Source organism: Manis javanica, chromosome 18 (assembly GCF_040802235.1).
Source record: "Manis javanica isolate MJ-LG chromosome 18, MJ_LKY, whole genome shotgun sequence".
NCBI lineage: Eukaryota > Metazoa > Chordata > Mammalia > Pholidota > Manidae > Manis > Manis javanica.
The window spans coordinates 16,618,272-16,630,640 of record NC_133173.1 but is presented as its reverse complement, the minus strand read 5'-3'; the positions used below and the strand labels follow the sequence as shown (position 1 = coordinate 16,630,640).

At 38.5% G+C, this 12,369-nt stretch overlaps 1 protein-coding gene across 4 annotated transcripts in view; it reads right to left on the bottom strand.

The window, feature by feature from the left end:
- Positions 1 to 12,369, bottom strand: part of TRPM1 (transient receptor potential cation channel subfamily M member 1) — a 95,244-nt gene that overhangs the window by 25,892 nt on the left and 56,983 nt on the right. For all 4 annotated transcript variants that reach the window (XM_037000485.2, XM_073227037.1, XM_073227038.1 and 1 more), the window contains 3 exons: positions 11,584 to 11,613; positions 8,016 to 8,308; positions 6,856 to 7,084 (listed from right to left, as the gene is read on the bottom strand). In XM_037000485.2, coding sequence (XP_036856380.2) covers positions 6,856 to 7,084; positions 8,016 to 8,308; positions 11,584 to 11,613 — 552 coding nt within the window. The remainder of the gene's footprint in view (positions 1 to 6,855; positions 7,085 to 8,015; positions 8,309 to 11,583; positions 11,614 to 12,369) is intronic.

The window sequence follows — 12,369 nt, the reverse complement described above, 5'->3', positions numbered from 1 at the left end:
AGTAAGTAAGACCATGTAGTACAGGTGCATGAATAGACCAAATAATGGAACAAGATGGAAGGTCCAGCAAGAGACTCAAGTACTCATAGAAAATTAGTATGTGATAAAAAGTACACATCAGATTGGATGAATAAAGGTGGCCTATTTAATAAGTGGTACTGAGAAACTGGGTGATCATCTAGAAAACAATTAAGCTGGATCTACATCTCACACCAGAATAAATTCCATCTAGCTTAAAGATTTCATAAAAGAAAAAAAAAGGCAGGGTTGGGGTAGAAGAGAAAGAATATGAAAATATCTAAAAGTAATTGCAGAATTCTTTCAGAAGTGGATAGTTGGGGAAGGCCTTTCTCATTATGTGCCCAAATCAAGAACAATTACACCTTAATTTTAAAAAATGATTAATGGAAAAAAGAGAAGTAATCACAGAAAAGATCAATATATTTGGTACTTATAAAAAGCACAACCTTCACAGCAGAAATGCCATACCTAGAGTAAAAACAACTCATGGAAAACATATTTACTGCTCAATCTTTCTCATTTGAAAGGAACTTCCAGAAATTGAAAAGAAAAATTCCAACAATCCAGCAGAAAAATGGGCAAAAGCTATGAACTGAGATACACAGGTACTGATAGGAAAATGTGTTCACCTTCATGTATAATAACTTAAATGCAAAATACCTGCACAGAGATGTCAATGTTTACCATCAGATTGGGAACATTCAAATGTCTACTCACACACACCATGGTGGTGAGACTGTGGGAAAGCAGACATTTCCCTACATTGTTGGTAGAAGTGTAAATTGGGACAACCCCACCACAGGCAGGGCTGGTCAAACCTATCAAAATTGCAAGACCCCTGTGGGGTCACCAATTCCATTTCTGGACATTTATCTAACAGATACGTGAGACCCAGTTTGTGTCCAAGAGCATTCATTGCAGCAGGAGTGTGACATCACTATATGGGACTGGTCTCCATGGCCTCCGTGGGGACTGGCTGTGTATTAATCTGCAGTAATGGACTGTAAGTCAGCTAGGAAAGAATGAGGAAACTTTCTAGGTAATACTTATGGAAAGAGCTCCCAGATTAAGTGAAAAAGCAAGGTACAAAACTGTGACTATGCCAACTCCCAGGGAAAAGAGGAAACATGGAGAATGTGTGGGCTTAGTAGCTTTCTGTACGGAAAGATACTCAAAAAACAAGTATCAGTGGTTGCCACCGGACAGGAACAGGGCAGATGGGGGCAGATGGGGACAGGCGTGGGAGAGAGACTTGTCACTGACACTTTCAAATAGTTTTATTTTTATTTTCGAGCCATGTGCATATGATTTTACCTGTTCAAAAATTTAGTTAAAAAGAATAACCCAAGGAACCCCTACTTTTGAATAATTATATTTTTACATCACAAATTCAGAAATGCTTTGAAGGAAACTTGATGCTTAAAAATATTTACACATTTTGGTGCAACAGCTATGGATGGTTCATCAAAAAATTAAAAATAGAAATATCATATGATCCAGCAATTCCACTTCTGGATATTTATCTGAAGAAAATGAAAACACCAAACTGAAGAGATATATGCACCTCTATGCTTATTGCAGAATTATTTACAAAAGCCAAGATACCGGAGCAACCCAAGTGTCCATCAAGAGATGAAAGGTAAGTAAGATGTGGTATAGATACACAATGGAATATTGCTCAACTATAAAAAACAGCAAAATATTGCTATTTGTGACAACATGCATGTGTCATTAGTGGACATTAAGTGAAGGGAAGTAAGTCAGAGAGAGAAAGACAGATGCCATATTATTTCACTTGCATGTGGAATCTGAACAAACTAAAACAAAAGTAGATAAAAAACAAACATAGACTCACAGATACAGGAAACAAACTGTTGATTACCAGAGCAGGGAGGAGTTGGGGTGGTGAAATAGGTGAAGGGGATTAAGAGATATAAATCTCCAGTTACAACATTAGTAAGTCCTGGGGATGGGATGTGCAGCATAAGGAATATAGGCAATAATATTGTAACGACTTTGTATGGTGACAGATGGTAACTAGACTTATCATGGAGATCTTTTTATAATGTACAAAAATACTGAGTCACTATGAGGTATACCCAAAAATAATAGTATACAGTAAAATATTATACCTCAATTAAAAAAATCTATACCTTTTGGTATACATAGTATTTAAAAGAAGCATTAGGTAAAAAAAAGAAGGAAGTGATAGCAACCTAATCAATTTTCTTGGGTGTCTATTTCTGAGTTTTATTTATTAATATTTAAAAAATCAAAGTGATACAGGCATGTGGTTGCAAAACTGAATAACCTAAATGGAATTATAGTAAAAAAGATCCCTGGTCACATCCCGCTACTTCTCAAGTCCTGCTCCCAGAAACAAAGTCTCGTAAAGCTTTTTATTGTAAAATAAACCACAGATATGCAAAAGCACACAAAGGTACAGATTCATGAGCCATTATAAAGTAAGCATCCTTGATTTTATTATCACACCTGGGTTATAAAATTGGCTGGCATCAGCCCTGCAGAAACCCCTCCCTGTACCTCGTCCCCACTACAAGCCAACCCCCCGAAAAGAAGTCTCCATCCTGACTTTAAAGGAATAGATTCTGTTCTTTTATAGCTTTATCACCCGAGCATGCATCCCTAAACCTGGGTTGTCCAGTTAGGTAGGCGCCATGAGCCACGTGTTGCCACTGAGCAGTTGAAACATGGCTGGTCCAAACTGGGATGTGCTGTAAGTACAAAACACCCACCAGATTTCCAAGATTAGTAAAAAAAAAAAAAAGAATATAGACTACCTCATGAATGATTTTTTTTCCTATTGATAACATGTTGAAATGACAATATTTTGTATATACTGATTCAAAAAACTATATTGTTAAATTAATTTCAACTGTTTCTTTTTTAGTTTTTACCATGTTACTTTAAACATTTTTTATAACTTAAAATTTTTACTCAGTGTAGCTAGAAAATTTTAAATGACATATGTTGGCTTGCCTTTTATTTCTATTAGACAGCTACCGTTTAATCCTGCCCTTTAAAATTCTGGCATGTTTAAAAATGGTTTTTAAATTGTTTCCTCACTGTTGAAGAGCTAGAGGATGTGGACCTGCAGAGTTGATTACAGAGTGGATTTGGAGTATTGCAAGACTCATGTGCCATTTGAGATGCTCCTCTGTCCTCATTATGTCCCTATGTCCCGCCACTTGGCAGCTGGATGCAGAGGCCAGAGCAGGCCCACTTTGGCAAGACTGTAGATGGCGTGTTCTTTCATCAGGAAGCGGACTCTCTCTTGCAGTGATGTTAGCAGCCATGAACGTTCAGTGCTAGATTAACTCACCCATTGGGAGTTGAAAATTGATCATGTTCTAATTCTATCACTTTTCATTGCTTTGTTGGAATAATTTTACAGAGATGCTTCCCCTCATCTACTCAGTGTTTACCCAGGGGTACAGTTCACGTAGGAAATTCAGAATAAATACTTGATTCTTTTCCTTTTATTTGCCTGTTTTCAAGATAATGAATTGGCTTACCAATCATCCACTGAAGGTGACTGATTATTTTTAAAAAATACTGTTGTGAACTCATGAATTTAAGCCAGTTTGCTAAGTTTCAATGCATTGACATACGTAATACTGTTGAGTCACATTGTCCCATCTTTGGCCAGTGGAAGATTCCACAAGTGGGCTCCTGGGTCCCCTACTCTGAACCTACTGATCTGTGACAGCTTCGTTGGCATTTATTAGGTCAAGATGTGTTCCAAGCTCATCTTGCACATTTCCTACTCCAGACCTGGAATCAACCATTTCTCCAAGAAGTTCTGTCTTCAGTTAGTGGGAAATACAATTTCTAGACCACAATCTGGGCACTAAGGATGTTCATTGCTTTGGGGAAGATCCTTGTTTCCAAGCTGTTCATTGGTCAGAGCTGGAATTAATTCATACCGCTGCTTCCAGTTGAGCACTGTAGGCTTTCTACTTACTCTCTTGCAGATTGCAACTGCATTTCCTTTGCTCCACATGCACTCTTAGTTCTCAAGGACAGACAGGATAGTAGAACTAAAATAACCCCAGCACTACTTAGTTGCTTGGACTTTATGGCTTCAAAATAACAATATTACTACTATTACTATCAATGAGGGTTGCTGAAAACAGTTACAGTTTTGTTCTGCATAGGTTGCTTCCCCTTTCTTAATGGTTGTATTATATCTATGTTATCAGAATATATAAACATTACATACTGGTCTCCTTCCTTCTTAATCTCAGTGCTTAGTCTCAGCACAAGTAAATATGTATCTGATACTTACCAGTAGTCCTTATGCTGATGCCTCACTGGCTATGTGGTTCTTTAAATCTCTTTTTCTAATAGATTCTTCCAAAAGGGCTCATAGGAACAGTATTTCCTTGGGTCCTTGCATGTTGGTAACAGTTTGTGTGTACCCTTTATATATGACAGTTCCATTTACTGGATATAAAATCCTTGCCTCACATTTTATTTCTGGTGTATTTTCTGGGTGTGCCATTTTTTTTCTCTGACATAAACAGTTGCTGCTGAAAGTCGGATGATAATCTAAGTGCTTTTCCTTATAAATCACTTGTTATTTTTTTTGCCTAACTGCCTGAAGAATTTTTTCTTTTTCATTAAAATCTTGCAATTTTGTTAAAATGTATCTTGATGTTGGTTATTCTGGATTGCTATACCCAGATTCACAATTTGTTTTTTCAATATATGGTTTCATATCATTTGTCTTTAAGAGAAATTGTGGAGTTATTTTTTAGACAATCACTTCTATTTCTGGTTCTAGATCTTATTGATACTTTCATATTTTTAACAACATAGGTGATATATTTCTATTTCTTTGTTAATTTCCTGTTGATTTGTTATATTCTTTGCTAATTTAATTCTGTTGGCATCTTTTTATTTTACACCAGATTATTTTATTTCAATCCATTCCTCCTCTGCTCCCATGTTTAATAGACACATCAGTATTTTTAGTTCCTACCAAGCTACCTTTATAACTGAAACCTTTATTTCTTGTTTCAACAACTTTTGATAGTTTGGATTCTGTACCTTCTAATATGGGGATATTATCTTTTACACTGTTTTCCCCTCCTCCTTCCCCCTCCCAACTTTTCCTAGCTGTACTTTTGCTTATGTATTTTCATACTTGAAAACATTTGTATTCTATTTAGGAACCATAGTTAAGTCTTCAATGATTGTCCATAGGATTATTCTAAAAGTTGAGAACCAAGAACAAGCTTTTACATTTTTGTTACTATATACATTTTGTTTATTGCACCTCCACATGGCATGCTATGGTTATAATTTTAATGCAGAATTCTGGTGCCCCTAAAGGAACATGTTCTCAGAATCAGAGGTCAAATGGTCTTTTTGGTACTCTACCAGTCCAAATCATTCCAAATTTTAATTTGAATTGTAATGGAACCTTATCTTTTGTGTGCAGTTTTTTATTTTCCTGAAATTTGATTCCCCTTCTATGTGCTCATTAAGGATTTTCTTGTTAAGGATTATAAACTGTTCTTGTTTCTCTAACCTCTATTCTCTGTTCTCTGTAGCTTCTTAGTCCCTCCATCTATTTATTGGAATCATTTCTATTCTTCCAGCTCTTCTCTCCTCCCACTGACTCCATATACTCATGTAATCTGACTGCCTTTACATCCTCTTACATAGCTTTTGGACGGGGATTTTTAAAACTTGGAGCTTGTTTCTCACATTCCACATCATATTTTTTCTTGCAATTTTTACACTTCTTTTCCTGGAGTGCCTGCTGAAGTTTTTTTTGAATAGGTATGTAGGAAGTATATAACTTGAATCTTTGCCTATCTTATATAGATATTTTCTAGCCTCATGTTTTAAATAGCTGGACTACATAAAAATTTCCAAGTTCCAAATGTTTTCCTCTCAAAATAAGGAAGGTCCCAGTATTCAGTATTATTGATGGAAAATCTGATGCTAATCTGATACTCATCCCTTTGTAGGTAATCTTTTATTTTCTTTAAAAGCTTTAGGATCTACTCATTATTCTTGGTGTTCTGAAAACTATTTATCAATATCCAAAGTTATGTATAATGTCAGCTTAGTGCATTATATAGAATTGGATACTTTAGGCATAACATTCATATTTTTAAGAAAGGGTGCCTTCTATTTGCCGGAAACATGCTACACAGTATAATATATGTTGCCTTTTCTTTGTCCATAGCAAATCCATGAGATCACTATAATATTTCCATTATGAAGCTAGGTGATCTGAAGATTAGAATCTCTGCTTGAGATAATTTATGAGTTAACAAACAGCAGATCACAATACAGTTTTCTGCCCCTAACATCCTTTTCAAACTCTTTCTTAGCTTCTTATTCTCTCATAAACTCCATGTAATGAAAATATCACCGATTAAAATATTATCACAATTTTATCTATAAATTTATATCTATATGTAATTCTATGTCTAAGGGAATCTATAGAAATAGAATTCAGGTAGCTGTTTAGTGGTGGGCTTGATGGCCTGTCCAGGGGTGCATAGTAAGTCAGGAGGGACTCCCAGGTCTGTGAACCAGGTACCCTGGTGTCAGGCCTCCTGGGTTCCAGTCTTGGACCCACACCTACCAGCTCCAATCCTATGCCAGTTATTTGATCTTGAAGCTTCAGGTTCTTCATCTATCAGACAAGAACTACCACAGCTTCTTCCTCGTGAGGTTGTTCAGAGGAATAAATGAAATAATCTGCAGGAAGTGCTTAGCACAGGCAGGCGCTTAAGAGCTCACAGGTGTCACTGTAACATCCTGACAGGTCTGACAGCACATCATACATACCTTCAGGCCGGGGTTTTTCCTCATTCGCAGCCTTCCCATCCACATGTCTGTCAGCAGCATCTGGCTGCAGGTGTGGGCGACGAAGTCCCGGTGCTTGGCAGCGACAGCCAGTTTGAGGCAGGTGGAGTTGCTCCAGTTTTTCAGCTCGTAGGTCAGCAGTTTCATGGCAACCTGCTCATCATGCTTATAAGACTGGTCCAGCAACTCCACGGCAAGCTGGCCAAAGTCTCTAGGGGAAAGAAACGGGATCCGGGTTGAAGCTGCAGTGGCCACATGCTGCTTGTTAGGGACCCATGTCCCCAGGGACACCATGGGGCCACAGGTCACAGATCCCGACTTCCAGCCCTCTACAAGCAGGAGCTCACAGGGTTTGTTGCCAGAGGGGAAGGGCTGGGGCCAGGGTCCCTCTTCGGTCATGTTGGGGGCCAACTGCTCTTGCTGCAGATGGGTTTTAGGTTGCCCCCAAGTCTGTCTCTCAGGCCCCAGGGCCCCAGAGATGAGAAGACAATGTTCATAAAACAGGCATGCGGACAGGGAGGACACAATGCACCTGTGGGACTGGTGCTTCTCTTTGTGGTAGGGGCAGGGAGGCATTGAAAGGCACCCAGGAGGGATCACAGGTGCAGGGAAGGTCCTGTCTCCTGATCTGGGTGCTGGTCATACTGCTGTGTTCCATTTGTGAACAGTCACCCGGCTGTGCATTTAGGATGTGTGCCTTTCTCTGTATGTCTGTGGTACTCTAATAACACACTGATTATCAGAGAATGCAACACTCTCAATGCTGCGGCAGAGAGAGGGTCCAGTTGCCGTGGAGGCCCAGAGCAGGGAGGGCCTCATCGCTGGGAGGGAGAATGATGGGGGCCACAGGGGGCAGAAAGGAGAAGGCGATGCAGCTTGAACTACAACTGCGCTCCTCTGAGTGCGTGTTTCCTTAAGGAAATCGGTGGCTCAGTAGTATCCATGGGGAGGCAGTACACAAAAAGAGTGATGGTCCAGAAACATGTCAAAAGGGAAAATATTGATATGAGGGACAAAGCAATTTATGAAAAAACTTTAAATATAATTGTACTTAAGTGAGAAACACATCTGCCACCCTCCAAAGAGGCTACTACTTAGGACCTTCATCCTTCCTGGTTCTTAAATTCCCTTGAGACACTCACTTTGAGTTGTTGTCCAGGTCCTGGGAGATGTCATCCACCAGCTCGCTCTCGGAGGACTCGTGGGCCATGGACTTGTAGAGCTTGCAGGCCACCAGGGCCTTGGCCAGGTTCTCCTCGCCTCTCTGCCAGAGGAAGACTGCCATTTTTTGGCGTTTCATCAGCACAGCCCACACCATCAGCTCGTGGAAGGGGTACTGGAAACGACTCACAGCGGGGTCATCCACGTCGATATCGATCTCTTCTTCCTTTTTCTTCTTCTTCTTTTTCTTCCCTTTGGCTGGAAGCTCATCGTCCTGAGGGAGACAAGCACAGTTATCATGATGCTGCTGTAAACGAGCAACAAAGGCTTTCGGGATTACTGGAAAAAGGGGAGCCTCTCTGTAGGGAGAATAAAGAGGCTTCTTACGTCCATGTCCATCTGCATTCCCCACTCAGTGGACATTAATTCCTTTGAAAAGATGCACGTATGTGTTGTGATAAGTAAACCATCTAAACCCACACAAACTGAAAAAGTATACTACTGTTTGAGGAACTTACACCGCTGGACTGGCAGGTATATTTTCCAGCAGCCTTTAAAAACTGAGGAGACGCTGCCGAAGTAAAAGACTTAAATACACACAGCACCATGGGAGAGAGGAAGCACACGGTTCGCTTCCTCAGGGAAGTCTTCCAAAGCCAATACTCGTTTGCCAGAAGTAGTTGAACCAGAGATTAACAGGAAAAATGTACAAAAGGGGAGAGGGAAACATCTTTGCTTTTCCTACCAGTGCTTTAAGGAAGCAAACATTCCATTTTGAATGAACTTAGTCCTTTCACCCATGAAGTGCATAGGGACGGCCACCGTTTCCCATTTCCTAAAGGGGTTCTGAGGGACAGTTCTGAAAATGGAGCAGGATTCAGAAGTAAGGCGGGTACAGATGGGAAGAACAGGGGGTGAAGCATGGGAGCAGAATGGAAATACACGGGGCTTCAGTACTCAGCTGCATAGTAGAAATGGATATTTACTCTTCTGCAAGTAGCTTTCCTGTTAAATACCTATTTTTATTCTTACAATGGTTCTCAGAGATTGTGAAATTTTTCCTTTCCTCAGATGGGAAAATTGTGGCCCTAAGTCTGAATAGCTTGCCCCCATTCACAGTCAGAATGGCTGGGGCCCCAAGGAGCCTGGCTCACTAATTCTTATCGTGTGTTATTCATGACTGACCCAACTTTTATAATCTCATAATAAATTGTTATAACATTTTTATTGAAACTGTCATATCTTGCCTTTTTTTAAAAATGTTTTTGTTCTGATTTTCTAATTTGCAAAACTAGTTACAGTAATTTAGGTAAGGTTGTTCTACATAGGTTAAACATTGCCATCATAGAAATTTAAAAATAAATCTAGCTTTATTTTCAACAATATATTAAATAAAAATCCAATATAGCTAATTAAATGCTGTAAAACAGAAGCCCTTTTAAGCCTGCCTTTCAATAATATATAATATCAAAATATTAATTGTATATACATTTTCTTAAAATAATTTTAAGATTGCTAGAGAAAGACTATAACAAGCAAGGAGTCAATGTCCCTAAAATGCAAATAACTGCCACAAACCAAAAAGAAAAAAAGAACAACCCAATAAAACAGCAGAAAATATGAACTAGATGTATGAAGAGAAATTGTCACACCTGCCATTACAGTAAGACTCTAAACACCTTCCACCAATGAACTTGAAAAAATGAGTAAATATAGAAGCAAACTGAATAACACAATTCACAACTTTGATCTGCCAGATAAACATACGAATTATACCAACAGGGTACATGTTTGTCTCCAGCACAACGGATCATTAACAAAAATCCATGAGGCATTATACCCCAGTTCCTTTTACATTTTCTGTATCAACAAATTCCAAGTATCAGAAATCATGCAGTCTACATTTAAAGAATAAAACTAGAAATCAACAACAGAAGGATAACAACAAAAATATGTATCTGGAAAATTTAAAACACCCTTCTAAATAACTCTTGGATTAAAGAAGAAATTAAAACCTATTTAGAAATGAATGGTAGTGAAGGTCCTACTTACCTAAACCGGTGAGGTTCCATGACAATAATGCTCAGAGAAAAATTTATACGTTTCATGCACTTATTGGAATAGAGGGAGGACTGAAAATGAGTGCTCTTTACTTTGAAATAGAGTCAATAAGTACAGTATAGTAGGTCTAAAGAAAGTATATGGAAGGAAGGAATAAAAACAAAGCAGAAAAAAGAAACTTGCTTGATAAAGCAAAAATGCCTGTCAAATATGTAGGCAAATTTGCTTAAAATAAAAGAAAGAAGATGTAAATTTTTTTAAAATTGGAAGAACAAAGAGCACACAACTAAGACACTGAAGAGACTGAAAAAATTATAATACTATATAAAGGTACATACCAATGAATTTGAAAGTCTAGATGGAATAAATTATTTTCTAGGAAAATATAAATGACAAAAGTTGATCCTAGAAAATAGAAAGCCAGAATGGACTCTTATTTTAAAGTTCCTATAAAGGTAGTGAAAGGTATAAAAGGAGGAGTGTGGCCGGGCCATTTTACAATAGATGAAGCTTCACCCAACGGAAAAACCCAACGTGAGAAAGGATTTGAGAGAACAGGAGCTTATGGAAAGTTCCAAATCATAACCCTTATTAGACTACAACTCCATCTGCTATGAGTGGCAATGCTGAAGGTCAGTCTTAACTACAAACAGAATCAAAACCTTCTCCCCTGAATCCATACAGAAATTGGGATACTGTTTAACTCATGAGTTTATTGGAAAAAAAATTTTGCAATAGTCAGTCTTCATATTCTGTGTTATGATATAGTATTTCTTCCATTCATTGATATATTTTTACGTCTAGTGCTTTGTTCTTAAGGTTACTTGCTAAGATTCTTTTTAGGTATGTTTGTCCTATTATGATTGAGCTTTAGTTGATTTCCCAGATACAAAGTAATACTATTTGCCTAAGATAATTTTCTTCCTATATCAGAGAATATTTTTGTTTTATCATTTGCTTTATTTCATCATTCTTTTTCTAGTAAACTTTTTAAAGAAGTTAAGGAAACTGTTTCAGATTTTTTCCATTCCTCTGTAGCATCTTTTGAAAAATGTTGTCATACTGTTTTCTTTCTTGAACTTATTGGGGTAATACAGTATAGTAAAGACTTGCTAACATTAAATTATATTCGCATTCTTAGAGGATTTAATGACTTGTTTAGGACTTTAAAAATATGAGTTCATTTTGCTATTATTTATGATTTCACACATATAAGTGGCATTATTCTCTAGTTCTTTGTCTCATATTTCTCTGCTTTTGAAACCATCATTTTGCTAACTCTATAAATTGAATAGGGTAGCTTTATCCTTCTTAAAAAATACCTATGATCCTTTCATATAATTTGACTAAATCATCTAAGTAACTTTGGTATAGTGGATTTATTCATGGAAAACAAAATCATTCAATTTTACATTAAAATATAAAATGAAGAGGGTACATATACTTGACCAAGAGATCATAAAACTATTGAAAACAAAGCCTACTTACTTCCATTCCCAGCAGTTTAAGAGCTTTAGGCTGCATAATGAAAGGGAAGAAAAAAACATCAATTTAATCAGATAACCAACGTCAGAAGTAGTCATGTTAGTAGTACATTAGTAGTGTTTTTAGTAGGAGAATAATAATAGAGCTAAAAGTACTTGTATTGTTAACAATTAAGGACAATATCCAAGGAAAGGAAATGCTTATATGGAAACTCTGCTTCCATCAGCTGAAGTCAGTTGAGGAGACATGTGCAGACACGTGACCCTTACTCCAGGTAGAATCAGACACGTTCCCTAACAGGACTGCAGACTCCGCTCTAGTGGCCCTAAGGGGGGACACGAGGGGGGCTTCATGGAAGATCTGACTCCTGAGTTGAGTTTGCACAGTGCGTGGGATTTTGATCTTGGGGAAGATACGGCTGCCCAGTAGTACAGTTTGCTTTCAGTGGAGGTCCCTGTGGGCGGTCAGAGAGCCTCAGATGCTGTGATGATGAGCTCCTGGCGGTGGTCCCTCAGGCAGTGGAGGCACTGGGAGATTCTCAGCAGGGAGTTCACTGCCAAGTTTCTTGCTTCAGAAGGGTAGGGTCACTACAGTGGCAGGGTGGTTTGGAGAGGCAGCCCAGGAGGAGGCGTATGGTAGGCAAAGGGCGGGCAGTTGGAGGGTTGAGTAGCCCGACTTCTAAGGGGTAAAGGAGAGAAGCCTGGGCAATCTGTAGGGATGGTGAGGCCTTGCAGGTGGGAGGGCAGGTGAACTTGGGGTGTACTTGGGGTGGGGTGATGAGCGTGGCTT